General features: G+C 48.4%; 1 protein-coding gene across 17 annotated transcripts in view; it reads right to left on the reverse strand.

The window, feature by feature from the left end:
* SMARCA4 (SWI/SNF related BAF chromatin remodeling complex subunit ATPase 4) overlaps positions 1 to 20,896 on the reverse strand; it is an 87,810-nt gene that overhangs the window by 35,090 nt on the left and 31,824 nt on the right. For all 17 annotated transcript variants that reach the window (XM_027085123.1, XM_027085110.1, XM_027085126.1 and 14 more), the window contains 6 exons: positions 12,832 to 12,953; positions 10,517 to 10,667; positions 9,010 to 9,173; positions 3,294 to 3,360; positions 2,163 to 2,273; positions 154 to 396 (listed from right to left, as the gene is read on the reverse strand). In XM_027085123.1, the coding sequence (XP_026940924.1) occupies positions 154 to 396; positions 2,163 to 2,273; positions 3,294 to 3,360; positions 9,010 to 9,173; positions 10,517 to 10,667; positions 12,832 to 12,953 (858 nt within the window). The remainder of the gene's footprint in view (positions 1 to 153; positions 397 to 2,162; positions 2,274 to 3,293; positions 3,361 to 9,009; positions 9,174 to 10,516; positions 10,668 to 12,831; positions 12,954 to 20,896) is intronic.

Here is a 20,896-nt window from a genome sequence, read left to right on the forward strand (position 1 = left end):
GGGCCGGCTGTGGTGGGCACTCAACCCACAACGACCCAGGGAAGCCAGCTGGGCCGGGACCATCAACTTGGAGGGTCCTGGGAGCTGCTTGTGGCCGAGGCTCATGGCTCCCCACTCCACCCCCCGCCACCACGTGGCTGGCTGCACACCCACCTTTTCCCCGGTCATGGCAAAGGGCGCGTTGAACCACTGCTCGAAGGTGCTGCAGCTCTTGAAGATGGTGGGCAGCAGGAAGTTGAGGAGCGCCCAGAGCTCAGGGAGCTTGTTCTGCAGCGGCGTGCCCGTCAGCAGCAGGCGGCGGGGGGCCACGTAGTGCGTGTTGAGGACCTGCGTCAGCTTGCAGTGGTGGTTCTTCATGCGGTGGCCTTCGTCCACGATCATGTACTTCCAACGGATCTGCGGGCCGAGAGCAGGAGGTCAGGGGAGGACAGGCAGCAGCGCTGCCCACCTGGGTGAGGCTCTCACGGCCATTAGGCAAGAAGGCTCTGGGCAGAACGGCCTGCTGAGCTGGAGAACGTGAGCACAACAACAGCCCCTGATGAGGGATCAGCTCACACCGCAGCCTCTGTAAAGCAGGGGGTGAAGACGGACACGCGGACAGGGAGACACGGCGCTGACCTGCGACTGGGTGAACAAACCCAGGGGCAGAAAAGTACTTTGGTTTCCCAAGAAAATTATGTATGCTAGTACATGACACAGAGAAACACCCCAAATAACAACCCCCCTGCTGATCAGAGGCCCTCAGGGGTGGGGTCTTCAGGGGACTTGGTTCAGCAACGGGTGCATTTCCAATCAGCAGGCGGCAGCTCTAAGGCAGGAGCAGCACAGGTGGGTTCAGATGGTGCGCTCTGGGGGCCCCGGCTGCGCCCCAGAGCCTGTCAGTGGCCACACGGCTGGTGGACACAGGCTAGATGTCGATTCTAACCATGAGTGTGAGTCTGCAGGCAGGAGCCGCAGGTGTAAATCCCTATTTACATGTGACTGTGACGAGCTTCAGAGCCACTCTGGCTTTGGCTTCTTTGGCACGGCCTGGCTGAGGAACTGCCCATCAGGTGTCCCAGACGAAAAGGGCAGAACCGACTGGGGTGGGGCCTAGCAGCCATTTCCCACAAGGAACCCCCATGGCAGGGGGCTTACGTTAATTAAAGCCACGGTCAGACAAACACAGGATTTTCAGAGCCCCGTTCTCATGCTTGGGATGGGCCTGGCTTTGTACTGGGTCAGAAGGGTGAGCCTGCACACTGGACACCAGCTCCCTGGGACCCAGTTTCCTCATCCGTAGCTCAGAGATGCACATCAAGCACCAAATGTCATCAGTACGACCAAGGCCGACAGGTGTGGTAACACGTAAACATCTCCTCCATCCACTGGGTCAAAAACTCCACCACTTGACTTAATCCCCTACACGGTTAGTGAGGCCAGATGCAGCACCTTCTGGCTCGACCCCTTCCCAAACCGGGAAAAGAGCTTTTTGTAGGCGAGGGATGGTGCCTGCCTCCTATCTGGGTCATGGTTTATTCTCGGTAATTCCCTGATGGCCCAACTAGAGCTGCCTTCACAACTGTGTCAGCTAAGAGGCTGCCCCGTGTGCACAGCCCCCACTGAATGCGCCAACCCAGCGGTCCAAGGCTGAGAGAACACACAGGACGTCAGAGTGCTTGGACCTGTATACCAAATCCCTCCTGCTTCGTGGGCCGCTTTCCTGTAGGCTGTGGTAGGGAGACATGGCCACCAGGGAGGGAGGTCTGAGGCCTCTAGAGACAGGCGGAGACAAGGGGGGCCTCACCACAGCCCTGCCAGGGACACGGCAGGCAAGACAGGTGGGTCGAGAGTCACCGCGTGTGACCAGGCTCTTCGGGCAGAAGGCCCGAGAGGAGCCAGTCCACATGTTGCGCAGACGCAGCCAGTCTCTGGACGTGGCCCAGGGCCAGCCTGGGGACAGATGGTCGGAGAGGCAAGCCCAAGGTCACCTCGACCGGGGCTGTTCGCACACAGAGCAGCTGTCTTTTTACACATATGTGGGGGAATCACTGAGAAATGTCTTCGGGGGCTTTGAGAAGATGGGAAGCATGACACACTTGCGACAATCCTGTGCTGGATCACGGGCTCCCTGACAGCACGCGACGGCCTGGGCTGGCTTGTTTTACAGGCAGACACGCTACCTTTGCAAGGATGTGCTTGTCTTTAATGATGTACTCGTAGGTCGTCAGCAAGACGTTGAACTTGCCGCTCCGGAGCTGGGGAACGAAAGCACGTCTGGCTGCTGGAGAGCCCTGTGAGGGAGAGAAGACACGCGCGCCTCAGCCTCTGGGCCTCGGGTCCTGGCCCCTCACGCCGGCAAGGGCAGAGGGCCAAGTGTGGGGAGCGGAGAGAGGAGTGTGGGTCCTGGGTGGCCCGGGCCCCTGGGAGGCTCGCTGCCTGCACCTCCATCGGCCTCACTCCTGATGGTCAACCAGCTCCGCTTCCCACACCCTCCTCTTCCCGGGTCCCCATCTCAGGCCTCCAGGCCTCCCACACAGGCGCAGACCGCCGTGATTACTCCCAAAGGGCAGCTCCAGACTCTTGCCGGTTAGCAAATCTGCCCCGTCCCTCCTGTTCGAAGCTCACGTTCCAGACAGAGCTGCACTCGTTCCCATAAGCTCTTGCTAGCCGAACGACTTTTAGCTCCTCAAACGCACCAAGTTCTCCCCAGACACGCTGTCCCCTCTGCCAGGACCCAATTTTCCCCATCACGGGGCCAAGAGCCTCTCAGCACAGGGTGGCGAGCCTGGACCCAGTAGACCTGTGGCCAAGGGCACAACGGGGCTCTGCCACTGAGTGGCTGTGTGAGGCCCTCTCTGCCTCTCTCCCCACGAGGACAAGAGGCACATTTAGTCCCCACTTCACGGGAGAACTGATCTAGGGGTGGCACTCAGAGCAGGCCTGCACGGGGCCCACGTGTCCGGGTGTCCCCTGTCACACAGCAGCCCACGGTGGACACTCGCTAAGTCATCCCACGTGAATGGGTTTTAACCAAAGCTCTGCAAGAATAATGAAATCTTCAGGTGAATGCGTTAATGTCACCACATGCCACAAACTGAGTCCATAACTTCAGGTAAAAAAGAAGCATCACTCCTCGAAATAAAGTGATCCAAACCCTGTGTTAATGGCAGGATGCCATGTGTATAACATAAGAAGACGTGCACATGCACACGTGCATCCTGTCATTAATGCAAGTTGATGCCCCTCTTCACCCACACGTATCCCCTGTTCTCCCACCCTGCCCATGCCCACCTCCTCAGGGGGCGACGTACCTTGTAGGACACCTTCACCACCGAGGGGGCCCACTTGTCAAATTCGTATGCCCAGTTGGACAGCGTTCTGGTGGAAACAAGGAAGGGAGAGTCAGGGTCTAGTTCTGTTGCCAGCAACTGTCCAACAGATGCCCAAGAGGAAGTGAAGCTGATGTGTGTGTGACCCTCAGAGCTGGCCGGGTAATGGACCATCTGAGGGAAGGAGGGGATGGTGCCCCAGGTGGAAGACACAGGGACACACAAAGGCGTGGTGGTGGGTATAGGGTCAGCCTCCGCCAGGGCGGTCGGAGAGGGCCAGGACCAGGAGCTGGACCCTGGAGAACAGTTCTCTGTCACCGCTGTGTGGCCACAGGCCCCTGTGAGAACACACCACAAGCTGCAGACCTGCTGTTAAAAAAAACGCAGATTCACGGTGCCTCATTTCAGGCTCAGGACGCTGGGGGTGGGGTGCGGGAGTCATGCCACGGAGGCCGGGGCTACAGGAGACACCACCGAGTCGCAGTGCCACGTCAAAATGAAACTGGCAGTCACTGAAGGTTCCTGCCCGGTAAGAGGCAGAATGAGGATGGGAGGCAGGCGAGACCAAGCCAGGCCCGGGCAGAAGACTGCAGGAGGGGGAGCGCAGGAGGACTCGAGGCCAGGAAGAGGGGGGACAGACAGAGATGGGCAGTGAGCGGGCATGGGGGCGGGTGAGGAGGGACAAGTCACCCCCGACTACAAGAGAGAACCTCAGGAGAGGGTGACAGCGACAGTAAAGCCAAGTTCAGAGCGGGTGGGCTCTCGGGGAAATACTGGGACACAGAGTCTTCGGTGGGGGAGGGAACTCACTCAGACAGTCTAGACCAGGGGGTTTGTAAAGACAGGATGCAAAAGCCAAGTGGAAGGGACTGCTCGCGGCTCCCCCAGCTCCTCCCTGCAAGCTCCACTGAGGAGCTCCCCCAGCAGCCAGGGCCAACCAGGTGGGCACAGTCTGAGCCAATGAGATGGAAGCTTAAGTCGCTGGGCTGAAAGTCAGGGAAAGGTCTTGAAGGAGGGTGGAGACTCAGCTGCCCTACGCTCCTGCTGCCCTGGGCCCCGCCCATCATTCTGGGAACCCAGAGGAGATGATGGAGGCAGCGTGGCCATCCTGCAACCAAGAGGGTAAAGGCCTAGGGGCAGGAGTCACGTGCTAAGGATTACTGAGCAGAAAACTGCAGGAGCCTGGGTCCTGGAAGCTTGAAGCCACCTGGCTGTGGGCTTCCCCTTACTGAGGGATCAGCAAGGTTGCCCTGGTTCGGTCACCGAGGTCTGGTTCCTATTGCAGGGAGCAATAGGGGAAGGTCGGGGCACTGAGAGAGAGAGAAGCCAAGGGCCAAAGCCTGGGGTGGGGGAGGGGCATCTGCAGAGCGGGAGAAGAGCTGAGGGAGAGTCGGGAGGGAGTGGAAGTTAAGGAGACAGGCCAGAGTCAGGGGTCAAGAGGGAGGCAGGACAAGCAAACTCATGGCGGAGAACAGCACGCCCCAGCAGGTGGACGGGACAGCGGGACACTCACAGTCTGAAAACATCCCCCAGGGCACAGGTGGCTCCTGGAGATGACACTCAACAGCCTGGGCCCCGGTCTGGGTAGCACAAGGGTGAAAAGGGCTGAAGATCAACACACGGGATAACTTCACTGAATGGAATGGGGGAAAGCAGCCAACTTAAATGACCTTGGAAAAGATGTTTTGGCTGGAAACTGTAAGTCTAAGAACAAAAGGAACTGGATCTCTAGTTAGCAAGGTTGTTCCTCACAGGCTAAGTATTCTGAAAGCACTGTACACGCACACTGGGAACGAACACACGAGTAAGGAGAAAGGCTAGAATGAGCCCTGTGGTCCCGGCTGAGTCAAAGACAGCAGTATGGTCACACTTAACAGAGACACAGATGACCAGACGCAAATCATGTCAGCACGTGTGCACTAGGGTCAGTACACGTACGTATACTTCCTAGCACTGCACACTGAGAGGGCCTAGAAGCAATGACGCCCCAGAAGCAAGGAGCACACCCAGCACCCACGTCTTGGTTTCTAAGACCATTTTCTAATAAGGGAAACCAGGGTTTCTTGGAGAAATGGCTGGTTCTAGGCCTGGGAGGGAAATGTACCAGCTGAGCCTGGAGCGTCTTTGGGTGCCAAAAAGCAAAGACGTGCTCAAAAACCCCACAACGATGGGGGCATGTCAAAGGAACAGAGCAGCCAACTGAGAAAGCTCCCAATGGCCAAGGCTGGAATGATTTGAGCAACAAAATAAACTAGTATTGGAGTTTAACCCAAAGTATAAAATAAATATCCAGGAGTCCATATTGATATAAATGATTGAATACATTCACAATTGGGGGAGAAGAGAGAAATCTTCCACACAGGAAAACTCCAAAAAATTTATGTAAGGATTTCACCTTCAAGGAGGTAGCTCTTAATTGCCCACCTATTATTTGTGGGCTGAACTTAGTCCCTTTTTTCCAGAATACAGTATGGAAGGGGTAAAAAAGAGTAACTTCACAGTGGAGACACTTGACACACACTACCTCAGCCCGGTGATCAAGGTCAACCTCAAGAGTGAAAAGTCATGTAGACAGTAACTGACAGTAACTGCCCCCCCCCGTGAGGTGATAAGACACGTGCTTCACTTCTGGTCTTCGTCCCGAAACCCACCATCCCATTTAAGGATGAAAAAATCACCAAACAGATCCAGGCTGAGGCACATCCTACAAAACACCTGACCAGTTCTCCTCAAAACCATCAAGGTCACCAAAATTACACCAAGTCTGAGGAATGGTCACAGACCAGAAAAGATTGAGGAGACTTCCCTGGTGGCACTGTGTATAAGACTCCGTGCTCCCAGTGCAGGGGGCCCGGGTTCGATCCTTGGTCAGGGAACTAGATCCCATATGCATGCCACAACTAAGGAGCTTGCGTGCCACAACTAAGGAGCCCTGGAGCCGCAACTAAGGAGCCCGCCTGCTGCAACTAAGACCCGGTATGTATGTCACATGGGATTCTGGAATTGAAAATGGAAATCAGGGCAAAACTAGTGAAATCCACATAAAGTTTACTTAATAGTAATGTGTTTAATTACTAGTAATGTTCCAGTGCTGGTTCCTCACTTGTGACGAATGTAACACGGTCACGTAAGATGTGATCAACCACAGGGGGAACCTGGGGAGAGTATACGGGGGCTCTGAGTACGACCTTTTCAACTTTTCTGTAAATCTGATACTATTCTAAAGTAAACAACCACAATGCAATGACAGAGACGTGCTGAAAGGACACAGGGACGGATCTGAAGCGTCTCCCTGGGCCAAATCTGGGACAATTTAAGCAAAGTAAATAACAATAGTGTCCACAAGACAATTCTTCTATGAAGAATTACACCATTAAACAATTAAATAAGGGAGAAGAGACAGCTCTTCCTTGTAGTGGAATTCCAAGACCTGTAGAAGGAATGCCGGAAAGAGAAAACCAGTACTCGGCACTTTCCAGAGTGATCATTTCAGGTGAGACTCCTCTGACAGATGCTGAAATTACGGGGGAAAGTTATGATGAGAAATGGCATATTCATATAGCTTCTAAGTGCCTTCTCACAAGTTACTTATAAATTACACAGGAAAACTCTTAGGTTTATGTGGGGAAACCCGCAGGCACCACGTAAGGAAAGACCAAAGCGATGCTCTCCTGTCACGGAGCCCCTGGGCTTGTGCCTCCTGATGTGAGGCCCCAAGAAGGGTACAGCACCCACCCTGGAGTTTCTCGTCAGAATTCCAGAAAGAAGACACATCACACAAACCCAATCTGAGGGACAGTCTACCAAATGCCTGGTCAGGATTCAAGTGTCAAGATCATGAAGGACAAAGATGGACTCAGGAACTGTCACAGACACGACATGACAGACACACGGCAACAAAAGGCAAAGTGGGATCCTGGACCAGAAAAAGGCCTTTAGTGGGGAAGTCTACAACATCTGAATAGAGTCTCTAGATTCGTTACCAGTTAACAATGATTTGTTAAATCATTGTTACTATCCTGGTGTTGAAACTGTCCTAAGGTTATGTGAGATGCAGGAGGCCGGGTCAAAGGTATATAGGAACTCTTTACACTACTTCTGCAGTTGTTTGTAAGTCTGAAATCATTTCAAAATGAAAATTTAAAAATGACAAACCCAGGCTGCAGAGCAGCACGCTGGACAGAGCTATTCCAGTGGAGATGAAGTCACGCCTGGGAGGCTAAACAGAAGGGAAGGGACTTGAGTAAGTGGAGGGCAGGGAGTCAGCGCACAGGCAAGGGCAGCGGGAAGCAGAGAAGCAGCTGGGCCTGACCACGGCCTGGGACCTTCCGCTGCACCGTGGAAACAGTTCCCTCTCCATGAAGATCTGTTCCTGCCAAGGCAGCCAGATTTACACCGCCATGAGGGACAGAAGGCAAAAGGAGGAAATCAACTTCTCGAGGTGAATTCTGGGAGGGTTCTGGGGCCCCCAGCGGTGGGTGCGTGGCCTCTGGAGGCCTGGCCTCCTTACAGGTAGGAGGGCATGTTCCCATGGGCTGAGGGCTGACTACTCGGTTTCCCATCCTCCCCCTCGACAGCTGACTTGAGGCAGACATGGTTCCCCCTGAGTGCTGGGCCGACGGTAAAGGGGGTTCCCCTTCAGGGCCAAGCCAAGTGTACACACAGAGGCCTGGCCACATCAGAGCAGACCATCCCCCAGGCCCATGACTGGACTGTTGCCTAACACGTGACCTGAACTGGGTCAATGACAGCCAGTCCTGGGACTTCTGGAAAAAACCTGGGAACAGGAGAACCATTTTGTGACACATGCGGAGCTGGGAAGAGGGATGCCCAGATGGCCTGAGGAATCCTGGCCCCTGGAAGGGTGCCTGCTGGGAGGAAAAGACCAACGGTACCAAGAGGTGGCTAGTGAGAGAGCCTCCTCTGGACGCCGTTTGGGTATCCAGATGCCACCTGAGCGTCTGTGGTGCCTGGACCAGGCTGGGACGCGATCGACAGGGCTCGGTGCCCCAGCAGTAAGTGGACAGTGTCTGCACAAATGGTTCCACTCCACATTTCTAGTGGGCAGTTATCTGACTCCTGTGACAACCTTGTGTGGAATTTGCTCATTGTGGGGCCTGAAGAGGACACCAAGGACATCCTGTGAGAGATGCCCCAACAGGAATCATGGACGGGCACTCCATCACCTGCCCTTCTATCCTGAGCCTTGACACGAGAGGCAGGTGGCTATGGGCTGAGTTGTGTCCCCCCCCAAATTTGTATGTTGACATCTTCATGCCCAGCACCCCAGAACGTGACTATATTTGGAAATAGTCTTTAAAGAGATAATGAAGTAAAAACACGGTCACTGGGGCAAGCCCTAATCCATGACTGGTATAACTTTGTTATAAGAAGAGGAAATTAGGGCACAGACACACATAGAAGGAAGGCAGTGTGAAGACACAGGGAGAAGATGGCCATCCACAAGGCCAGGAGAGAGGCCTAGGGAGAAACCAGCCCTGCTGACACCTTGTTCTCAGACTTGTGGCCTCCCGGGAAATAGTTCCTATTGTTTAAGCCACCCAGGCTGTGGTCCTTCGTGAGGGTGGCCCAAGCAAACTAACACACAGGCGTCTGAGCCCAGGCCGGGCTGCTAGTGACCTCGGGTGGTGGGGCCTTCCCATTGGGCACTCCTGGCACCTGGGGTGGGCACACTCACGAGAGAGGTACTATGATGAGGAAGGGCCCGTTGATCCGCTTGTGCTCCATGAGGTACGTGATGAGAGCGATGGTCTGGATGGTCTTCCCCAGGCCCATCTCATCAGCCAGGATGCCATTCAGGTTGTTGTTGTACAGGGACACCAGCCACTCTAAGCCTTTGATCTGCAAGGAAAAGCGGCCAGGACTGAAGCCCAGGTTGGGTTCGGGGGTGTTCCCCACGCTTCGGAGACTCACAAGTTCTGCCCCAGCCAGGGACCTCCTGCGGCCGTCTTCACTTGGTATTTTGCTCTGAGTCAGCCCACTCCTTTCCCACTCAGTCTCATCCTCAGCAATCCTGTCTCTGAAATCACAGGGTTGCTGTGCTAATGAGAGATGTATATGAAATGTCCTTTCTGGGCGCACATTTAAACAGCTAAGCTTCTCACTGTTACAGTGTCCGTCTGTCACTGCCTGACACCAAGCCACACAGCACATCGGGAGCAACCTGCCCTCAACCGTGTGACACTGGATTCAGGAGAGCGTTGGGGTTTCAGGGGAACTTGGTGATGAGTCCACCACATGACTAACAATGGCCTCAACAGCATTTCAAGATTAACTGAAAGGTTTCCAAAGCTTGTGAAGCTTTCTGAAACACAGTCAATTAGAGAGAATATTGTCTTCAGGGAAAATCTGGAAATTTTCATAACAGATTAAGCAAGTTAAGTCTTGGCCATGTTCTGATTTCTCTGATTACACTGGTCTCTGGAAAGTTCCACTGGCCACAGGATTCACCTTTGGCACTTGATATCAGCACGGATATCAGCACCAGCTGCCTCTTGGGAGCTTACAGGTGAGCCTGGGATATGGGGCCACAGGAAAAGAGATTTTTACTATAAGCAGCTCCATTTCTTGGCTGTTCCAGGCCAGACCCTGACAAAGAGCTTCAGAGGCGTCATCACTTCACCCTCAGAGGCTGGCAGGAGGGGCTGCTGCCCCATTTCCCAGAAGGAAGGACCGAGGCTAGGGCTGCTAACCTCTCCTGCCTTGCTGCCTCATGCTGCACAGAGCTCCAGGAAATATGTACTGAGCACCCACGGGCCCACACCCGGGTCCCATTCTGGCTCGGCCATTCCCAAACCGTGTGATTTTGAGGAATCGCTGTACCTCTCTGTTCCTCAGTTGTCCCTCCAACCCCCCCTGCTTCCCATGAAATTCGGAGGACCACAGCACCTACTTCAGAGTGGCTGAGGGAATTCAGATGCTAACAGCCTATAAAGTGCTCCTATTCTTCTTGGCACATATCAAGCACCCAGCAGATACGGATTTATTGGAACATTTCATTTCCTCTTGGTCAGACCATGAAGCTGCTTTACAGATGAGGAGACTGAGGCTCAGACGGGAAGAGCAAGTTGCCCAAAGACCAAGAGTGGACCGTGAACTCAGGTCTGCCTGCCTTCAGCAGCCACCCACGACCCGGAAACCCCTCTGCCGAGACTGATATGTGGACACGGCCCCCTCCAACCTACCTGGTACTGCTTGAGGACGCCGTTGACCATGAGCGCCGACTGCTTATCCACCCTCTCGGTGACGGCGTGGGCCACGGCATAATAGGACTGCAGGCCACGAGCGAGGGCCTGCGACACGCCATACTCGTCATCAACATCTTGCTTGGCGTTCCTGGGAGCAAGATCAAAGGGCCGTGTGAAGACACACATTCCTACTTGTGACAATGTGCTTCTGACACAAACCTCCGCAGAGCAGCTTTATGGCCTGAGCCGGAAGATAAGCCAAAGAGCAGTCGCACAGTCTGAGGACAGGCAAGGCAGCAAACACTAACCCAGGTGGGCCCGAGACTAGACTTCTGGGTGCCATGGGACTCAAGTCACTGTCACACCACAGAAGGAATGTTACTTTTAGCCAGAGGCTGGTCACATGGCCCACCCTCTCTACCCGGAGTTCAAGAGTCTAAAGGGAAAATGTACACTCAACAGCCTTGCACAAACCAGAATCATTTATACTTTGGCTGTTTTGTAATCTAATCTAGAATTCTTCAATTAAAAAAACCTCTTTTTATTATTTTATTTTATTTTTTTGGCCGCACCACGAGGCTTGCAGGATCTTAGTTCCCCAACGAGGGATCAAACCCAGGTTCCTGGCAGTGAAAGTGTAGAGTCCTAACCACTGGACCGCGGGGGAACTCCCTGGAATTCTTTTAAAAAATGACTTTAAACTATTTACATTTTATTAATGTGAGAGATATATGTGATCCAACTATCATATTGTTTTATTTTTATATCTTCTTACAAATCCTGCACAGTGAGCTGGGTTTTCCTAGCTTAGAGGGTTTTTTCCTATATATTTCTGATGGATTCAAAAGACTGTATGTTTGGGCTTCCCTGGTGGTGCAGTGGTTGAGAGTTCGCCTGCCGGTGCAGGGGACACGGTTCGTGCCCCGGTCTGGGAAGATCCCACATGCCGCGGAGCGGCTGGGCCCGTGAGCCATGGCCGCTGAGCCTGCGTGTCCGGAGCCTGTGCTCCACAACGGGAGAGGCCACAACAGTGAGAGGCCCGCATACCGCATATGGTTCCCTTCATACCTAGTGCTTATGTAATACATAATGCTTTCAATGCTCTATTTAAGAGTATCCATTAACTCTGTCCTGTAAGCCACAATAAAATTGGTATGCTAATTGTAACTGTGCTTACAACGGCAAAGGATGAGAAATAACCTAAACGACCACCACCAGACTCAGGCCACAACGTGAGACCATGACAGGGATGCCATGACAGGATGGCCAGATGTGGAGGAGTGAGACACCCTGTGTGCACAGACATAGGAGCAAGGGGCAGAACACTGTGCCCCAGATACACTCGTGCAAATGAAACAAAACACAGATACACGTCATGCTTATTGATGCACAAAATATGTGTGGAAGACACGCGATGCTGGAAGCAGTTTCTTCCAGGGAGGAGATGGGGAGGGCTGCGGCTGAAGCACAAGCATGAAGCGGACTTCTGTGGTAAACCCGACTATCTCTTTTTTATTTATTTATTTTTTATTTGTTTATTTTATTTTTGGCTGTGTTGGGTCTTCATTGCTGCGTGCAGGCTTTCTGTAGTTGCAGCGAGTGGGGGCTACTCCCCGTTGCGGTGTGCGGGCTTCTCACTGCGGTGGCCTCCCCCGTTGCGGAGCATGGGTTCTAGGCGCATGGGCTTCAGTAATTGTGGCATGCGGGGTCAGTAGTTGTGGCCCACGGGCTCTAGAGCGCAGGCTCAGTAATTGTGGCCCATGGGCCCAGCTGCTCCGCGGCACGTGGGAACCTCCCGGACCAGGGAATTGAACCCACGTCCCCTGCATCGGCAGGCAGATTCCCAACCACTGCACCACCAGGGAAGCCCCCCGACTATCTCTTTGTTGGTTTTTTTTTTTCTCTTGTGGTACACGGGCCTCTCACTGTTGTGGCCTCTCCCGTTGCGGAGCACAGGCTCCGGACGCGCAGGCCCAGCGGCCATGGCTCACGGGCCCAGCCACTCCGTGGCCTGTGGGATCCTCCAGGACTGGGGCACGAACCCATGTCCCCCACATCGGCAGGCGGACTCTCAACCACTGCACCACCAGGGAAGCCCCCGACTATCTCTTAAACACAGGATGAGCCACGTGAATGGACGGAACGTCATTCGACCCCTACAAACATCAGTGACACCTGAAGTAAGTCAATCCGGTGTTTGTGGTCCCACAGCGGCTGCCGGCTGGACAGTGCTGTCCAGGGAGAAGCTGGGATTCTAACAGCTTCTGCCGGTGCCACCTCGCGGGAAGCTGGTGGAGGGAGGGGTGCCTTACTCAATGATGTGCCGGGCGTCCACCTCGGAGACGTCGTCGCTGTCTGGATCTGGAATCTTCTTCTTGTCCTCCACGGGCAGGGCGGGAGGCTGTGCTGGCTGCGGCTGCTCCTCCTCCTCCTCCTACCAAGAGACAAGCCGGTTCACCTCAGGTCACCCCAGAGTGATGCTGTTACAACCCACGTGCCCTCTTCCTACCAATCCCAAAACATGTCACGCTTTTTATTTGCACATTCTTTTAATTGCTCAGTATATGATTTTTAGTTTTCTTAGCAGAGTCCAGACCTTCTTTTTAAGGACCTCTCAGGGTATGCTGTACTTCTGTTGCACTGAGTCCCCCGTACACAATGCATACTACTAAAACAGCTTTTCCCTTCTCTTGGATTTCCTAGGTATTAAACATTTTATAGGTAACCTTCAATATTTATTGCTCTTGATTTACTTTCAGCTTTACTGACATGGCCAAAATGTCTAAAATATGTCAAATAAGACTGATGATAAGGCATCATCGTTTACTAAGAGGTTTTCTATAAATCTGTATATTAAGTATGAGTGTCGTGTTTCATTAAAAGGATTTTTCAACATTTACTGAGCAGATAATAAAGGGGATTTTGTATGACATACTGAAAAAACACACACAAATACATTTCCCAATATTAAACCATCCTTGTATTCCTGTATAAATCACACAAAATGTGTGTGTATAATGGAACTGCTATAAAACTAAAAAGAAAAAGTATCTGTCATTAACCTGTCAAATTATTCCAGTCAAAACCCAGTGGGATTTCCTTTGGAGCATGCAAAATAATTTTATAGATCATTTGGAATAATGAACAGGTAATGACAGCACAAACATTTTGGTCAAAAAAATCATAACCGGTAAGACTTATCCTACTTGATATTACCATGCTGGGAATTAAAATAGGAATGGGAAGCCTGGCTAATTCCAATGAAAGGGGTCAGCAAATTTTCCCCTCAAAAAGTGACTTTAGGGGCTTCCCTGGTGGCTCAGTGGTTAAGAATCCGCCTGCCAGTGCAGGGGACACAGGTTCGAGCCCTGGTCCGGGAAGATCCCGCGTGCCACGGAGCAACCAAGCCCATGCGCCACAACTACTGAAGCCTGCGCACGTAGAGCCTGTGCTCTACAACAAAGGGTAGCCCCCGCTCGCCGAAACTAGAGAAAACCCACGTGCAGCAATGAAGACCCAACGCGGCCAAAAATAAATAAATAAATAAATTTATTTTTAAAAAAAAAGAATTCCCCTAGTCCTCCTGGGGAGTAGGTGGGGAGAAAGGTGGGGATGCTTGACAGCCCTGCCTGAGGTCTGACTTATATTTAAAAAAAAAAAAGTGGCTTTAAAGCTGGACAAAAGTAGCACAGGCAACCATTTCAGAGCCCTAGGAGTCTGAGAAGCATTAACACTGAGAAAACTGCTGAGCCTTGGGCAAGAAGAGTGGGAGTTTGTGGAGTTCTTACTTTGGGGTGCTTTCATCTCTCCTACCCTCAGCTCCCAGTTCTGATGTGCAAGTTCTCCCAGGGTGGGCAAGCCATGAGGCCTGGCAGCTGAGGCTGATGGGGACTTAGTCATTTTGTAGCAGTGGACGATGCCCAGGCCAGCAGCACTGTCAGTGGAGGTGAGGACCTCAGCCATGGGTGGGGAAAGCATATTACTGGCTGAGGGCTGTGCACAGGCACAGAGGAAACGAGAAAGGGAGAAAGGGCCCAGCAGAAAGTAAAAGCCAGGGTGGGCTTGAAAATGGCCCAAACTTGGAATGTGTTCTTCTACACACACTGATCCACTGGCTGGAGAAAGAAGCCTTACTGGCTCAAGGTGTTTGAGTACAAACTCTCCCCAATCACTGGAAGACTACTAAGTTATGAAGAAACACAACCCACTCCTAGAGAGCCAGGATTAAAACTAAAAATGAGAAAAAAACAAAAACTGAGCAGAGACACCAAAGGCAGCACACACCCTGGGAAAACATTCCACAGATTCAGCCTAGGTAATTTACTAAACAAACAAAAACACCAAAAAGAACGCACAGGGGTGGAAGTCAGGATCCAGAGTGGTTAAAATAGCCTTCCACTAAACATTCATTACAAGACAAACAAAAAGGAGGAGAATGCGATACGAACTCAGGGGAAAAGACAGTCGGTTGAGCCTGTCTCTGTTCCTAGATGTTGGACTTAGCATACAATCTTCCAAGCAGCTATTACTATATATGTGTTCAAAGCTATTGTAAATATGTTCAAAGAAATAAAGGAAACCATCTTTAAGTAGAATGTATCAACAAATACAGAGTCTCAATAGAAGACAGAAATGATAAACTTCCCAAATTTTATGAAAAACATGACTCTACCAAGCCAAGAATCTGAACAAACACTAACGAGAAGAAACACAAAGAGAGAGTTCACAAACTTCTAAAACCCAAAGGCAAACAGAAAATCTTGGAAGCAAGAAAGAGAAAATGAATCATCATGTACAAAGGAGCATCCATATAATTAGTAGCTAGACTTTCATCTGAAGTCTAGCTAGACTTTCATCAACAGGAGACCAGAAAGTAGTGGAATGACATATTCAAAAGGAAAAAGACTGTCAACAAAGAACTATATGTCCAGCTACACTATCTTTGAAAATGAAAGCTAAAGAAATACATTCCCAGAAAAACAAAGGCTGAGAGAATCTGTTGCTAGCAGACATGCCTTATAATAAATGGTAAAAGAAATCTTTCAATATATTCAATATCTTGCAATAACCTGTAATGGAAAAGAATCTGAAAAAGAATACACATACACACACACACGTATAACTGAACTGCTTTGCTGTACACCTGAAACTAACACAACATTGTAAATTATACTTTGATTTTAAAAAATGGTTTAAAAAAGAAGTCTTTCAAGCTGAAAGGAAATGATAGGTGATAGTAAATTGAATCCATAAGGAGAAATAAAAAACATCAGAAATGGTAAATGCATGTATCAATATAAAAGACTCTATAAATATATTTTCCCTTATTTCTTCTTTTCCAACTTCTTTAGACTAAGTCATAAGATTATATCAGGTATTAATTAGAGGACTATATTGTTGGGTTTATAACATATATAGATGTAACATATGTGACAATAACAGCACAAAGGAAGAAGAACAAATGGAGCTAAGCTAGAACAAAATTTCCATATTTTACCAGAATGTAGTTAGTATTAACCTGAAGCATATGATGATAAATTAAGATGCATATCATAATCCCCGGAGCAACTACAAAGAAAATAACTTTAAAAATATAGTAAAAATTTGTACTTCCCTGGTGGCGCAGTGGTTAAGAATCCACCTGCCAATGCAGGGGACACAGATTGGAGCCCTGGTCCAGGATGATCCCACATGCCGCGGAGCAACTAGGCCCATGCGCCATGACTACTGAGCCTGTGAGCCACAACTGCTGAGCCCACGTGCCACAACTGCTGAAGCCCTCGTGCCTAAATTCCGTGCTCCACCACAAGAGAGATCAGTGCAATGAGAGGCCCGTGCACTGCAACGAAGAGTAACCCCACTTGCCACAACTAGAGAAAGCCCCCGCTCACTGCAACTGGAGAAAGCCCCCATGCAGCAATGAAGACCCAATGCAGCCAATAAATTAATTAAATTTTAAAGATTAATTTAAATTAAAAAAAAATCAGGGACTTCCCTGTTGGAGCAGTGGTTAAGAATCCGCCTGCCAGTGCAGGGGACACGGGTACGAGCCCTAGTCAGGGAAGATCCCACACGCCGGGGAGCAACTAAGCCCTTGAGCCACAACTACTGAGGCCACGTGCCACAACTACTGAAGCCCACGCCCCTAGAGCCTGTGCTCTGCAACAAGAGAAGCCACCGCAATGAGAAGCCTGCGCACCACAACAAAGAGTAGCCCACACTCACTGCAACTAGAGAAAGCCTGCATGCAGCAACGAAGACCAAACACAGCCAAAAATAAAAATTAATAAATAAATTTTAAAAAAATCAAATGATCAACTTAATAGAAAAAGTATGAGATAAAATCTAGTTCACACATGCTAAAAACTCTCAATAAACTAGGAACAGAAGAGGATTTACTCAACCTGATAAAGGGCATCCATGAAAAATCTACAGCTAGGGCTTCCCTGGTGGCACAGTGGTTGGGAGTCTGCCTGCCGACACAGGGGACACGGTTCGTGCCCCGGTCCGGGAGGATCCCACATGCCGCGGAGCGGCTGCGCCCGTGAGCCATGGCCGCTGAGCCTGCGCGTCCGGAGCCTGTGCTCCGCGACGGGAGGGGCCCCAGCAGTGAGGGGCCCCAGCAGTGAGAGGCCCGCGTACCGCAAAAAAAAAAAAAAAAAAAAAATCTACAGCTAACACCAAACAATAATGACAGACTAACTGCATAACCCTTAAGATCGAAAACAAACTAAGGATAGCTGCTCTAGACACTTCTATTCAACATTGTACTGGAGGATCTAGCCAGTGCAATAAGGCAAGAGAAGGAAATCAAAGATTAAAGGCACATAGAGGGGAAAGGAAGAAGTATTGAAGAATTATGGTTATTTATGAATGACATAATCCTGCATGTGAAAATCCTAAGGAATCAAACAAACAAACCAAAAACCCTATTGGAATTACCAATATGAGTTCAGCAAGTGCGCAGAACACGAGATTAACATTTTAAAAATATACATATAAAATTGTATTTCCACGTAATAGCAACAACACATCAAAAAATAAAATCAAGGAAACAATTCTATTCATAGTAGCAGAAAAGGAATAAAATATTTAAGAATAAATTTAACAACAAAAAAAGCAAAACCTATACTCTGAAAACTACAAATCATTGCTAAGAGAAATTAAAGATGATCAAAATAAATAGAGAGACATCTCATGTTCATGGACTGGAAAACTAAATATTGTTAGGATGTGATTCTCCCAAAACTGATCTCTATATTCAACACAATCTCAATAAAAATCCCAGCAAGCCTTTTTGTAGTAACTGATGAGCTGATCCTAAAGTGTATATGGGAATGCAAAGTACCTAGAATAGCCAATAGAGCAAACAAGCAAATAACACTACCTGATTTCAAAACTTGTAATACAAGACAGTGTGGTAGTGGCACAAACACAGACATACTAATAAACAGGAAAACACTGAGCATCAGAAACAAACCCTTAATTTTATGGTCAACTGATTTCCCACGAAGTTACCAAGACTATTCATGGGAGAAAGAACAGTCTGTTCATCAGCTGGTGCTGGGTAAGAAGGTTATCCATAGCAAAAAAACCCCACAAAAAACAAACTTAGACCCGTACCTCAAACCATACACAGAAATCAACTCAATTATGACCCTAAATGTGAGAGCTTAAATATAAAACTTCTAAAAGAAAACATAAGAGAAAAACCTTTGTGACTTCAAACAGCTCTTAGATACAACACCAAAGGCACAATTCATATAAGAAAAAAACGATAAATGGATTTCATCAAAATGAAATATTTCTGCATTTCAAAAGACATCACTGAGGGAAAAGAAAAGCAAACAGACTGGGAGAAGATGTCTGCAAGCTACATATCTGAACAGGGACACATATCAAGAATATATAAAGAATTCTTAGGACTCACTGATGAGATAACAAACAACCGAATTAAAAATGGGCAAAAGATTTCAATAGATTTTCACCAAAGAAGATATTTGAACGGTGCATAAACATTTGAAAAGATGCTCAACATCATTATTTACTAGGAAAATGCAAAGTAAAACCACAAGATACCACTACACACCCACAAGGATGGCTATATAATGTAAAGAACAGATAATGCCAAGCGTTGACAAGGATATGGAGAAACTGGAACCTGTGAAAAGGTACAACTACTTCAGGCAACAGTTTGTCAATTCCTTAAAAAGTTAAACATAAACTTACCATACGACCCAGCAATGCCACTCCTAAGTATCTACCCAAGAGAAATGAAAACGTATGTCCACACAAGGACATGTATGTGAACGTTTACAGCAATGCTATTCATAATAGCAGAAAATGGAAAAAAACACAAATGCCCACCCATTGGTGTATGGATAAACAAAGTGTGGTACATCTATACAATGGAACATGACTCAGGAATAAAACAAACTTCTTTTTTAAGACCTTAACTTTTATTAATGGTTTCTCCACTTATTTTTAAAATATTTTTTAAATGAGATAGAAATTACTTAGAGTAAAATGTACATATCTAATCAAAAATTTTGATAAGTTGAGTTTGATATGTTTGGAATTATGCATATAAGGGTTAAATCTACACCTTCAAAGCATAGAATATTTTCTTTTTTTTTGCTTTTCCATTATGGTTTATTACAGGATATTAAATATAGTTTCCTAAGTGTAGGACCTTGCTGCTAAATAGTGCTGTTATGAACAGAGGGGTGCATGTATCATTTTGAATTATAGTTTTATCCAGATAAATACCCAGGAGTGGGATTGCTGGATCATATGGCAACTCTATTTTTAGTTTTTTGAGGAAACTCCATACTATTCTCTACAGTGGCTGTACCAGTTTACATTCCCACCAGTAGCATAGGAGGGTTCCCTTCTCTCCACACCCTCTCCAGCATTTGTTATTTGTAGACTTTTTAATGATGGCCATTCTGACCGGTGTGAGGTGGTACCTCATTGTAGCTTTGATTTGCATTTCTCTAATAATTAGCGATGTAAAACAAACTTTTGGTGTACAGACAACATGGATGAAAATCAAAAACACACCACGTAAAATAAGCCAGACACAAGATACATGTTGTATAATTCCATTTATGTGAAATTCCGGAAATGGCAAATCTATAGAGACAGAGCAGACCAGTGGTTTCCTGGGGCTGGAGGAGTTAGCAAGAACAAACTGTAAATGGGTGAGATGTCATTTGGGGTGACAGAAACGTTCTAAAGCTGGTGTAGAGTAATGATTGCGCAACTCTATAAATTCACTAAAAAATCACTGAATTGTACTCTTACTGTGGGTGCATTTTACATATGTAAATTATATCTCCATAAAGCTGTTTAAAAAATTACAACAAAATGTTACTGGTCTAAGAATTATTAGAACTTTAAAAGAAACTGAACAGTACATCAACTATACCTCAATTTAAAAAAATATTAAATAAAATAAAAACCAGAAACATAAATTATAAAAGAAAAAGAAACTGAACATGTGACCCTAAAAAGACACCAGTGTGTCTTTAATATTAGTTTTTTTTAAATATCACAGATCAATGGAGAAGGGATGGACTAACAGTATACCAACTGGCTTAACACTACTACTGGGAAGGGGGAAAAAGGGCACCATCTCAAGCCCTACCCAAAATAAATTCCAGATGACCTGAAGAGGTAAGAGGACAAACCAAAAGAAAGATATAGGTGAACACCAAGCTGATTTCAGGCTGGGGTAAATACATAAAGAACACTTAAAAATCCAGTAAAAAAACATAACTGATTAGAAATGGGCAAATGAAGCAAACCATTCACAGAAGAAATCTAGATAGTAACACCTGGAAAAATGTTCAACCTTAATAAGCAAATATCTGCCCATTAAAATTCCCTTTTTAAAATCTTATGGAGGTGGCCAAAGCTTTTTAAAAGCCTTGTGAGACACTCTTACCCCAGCTGAAGGGGGAGTGCAGGACAGCACCCTTCTGGATGCTAACTGTGGAAAACAAGCCCTGCTTTTGGACACTGCATCCCCGGGCTCCCTCTGAGTCACCGTTCCCGAGGAGGCCACCCAGGACAGACAGAGGAACAAGGCTCTCATCAGAGCTTTGTCAACCAGCAAACATCCAAAAATCACCGTAACGTGGAATAATTAAATGATTTAGAGAACATACACAATAAATGCGACCATCTGTAACATTGCCGAAGAATAGATTACAAGGGGCCAACATGTATGTGATTTCATGCTCACTACTTCATACCAATATTTTCTGGAGGGGAGAGCTGTTTGGGCGTCTGAAATGTGGCCCGTACGACTGAGGACATATGAGTGAGGACATTTACATTTTACTTAATTAAGTGAAAGTGGAAACAGTCATG

The sequence above is a fragment of the Aethalodelphis obliquidens genome, unplaced genomic scaffold (genome assembly GCF_003676395.1).
Source record: "Aethalodelphis obliquidens isolate GAN/ISIS:26980383/991018 unplaced genomic scaffold, ASM367639v1 scaffold53, whole genome shotgun sequence".
In the NCBI taxonomy this organism is placed as follows: domain Eukaryota; kingdom Metazoa; phylum Chordata; class Mammalia; order Artiodactyla; family Delphinidae; genus Aethalodelphis; species Aethalodelphis obliquidens.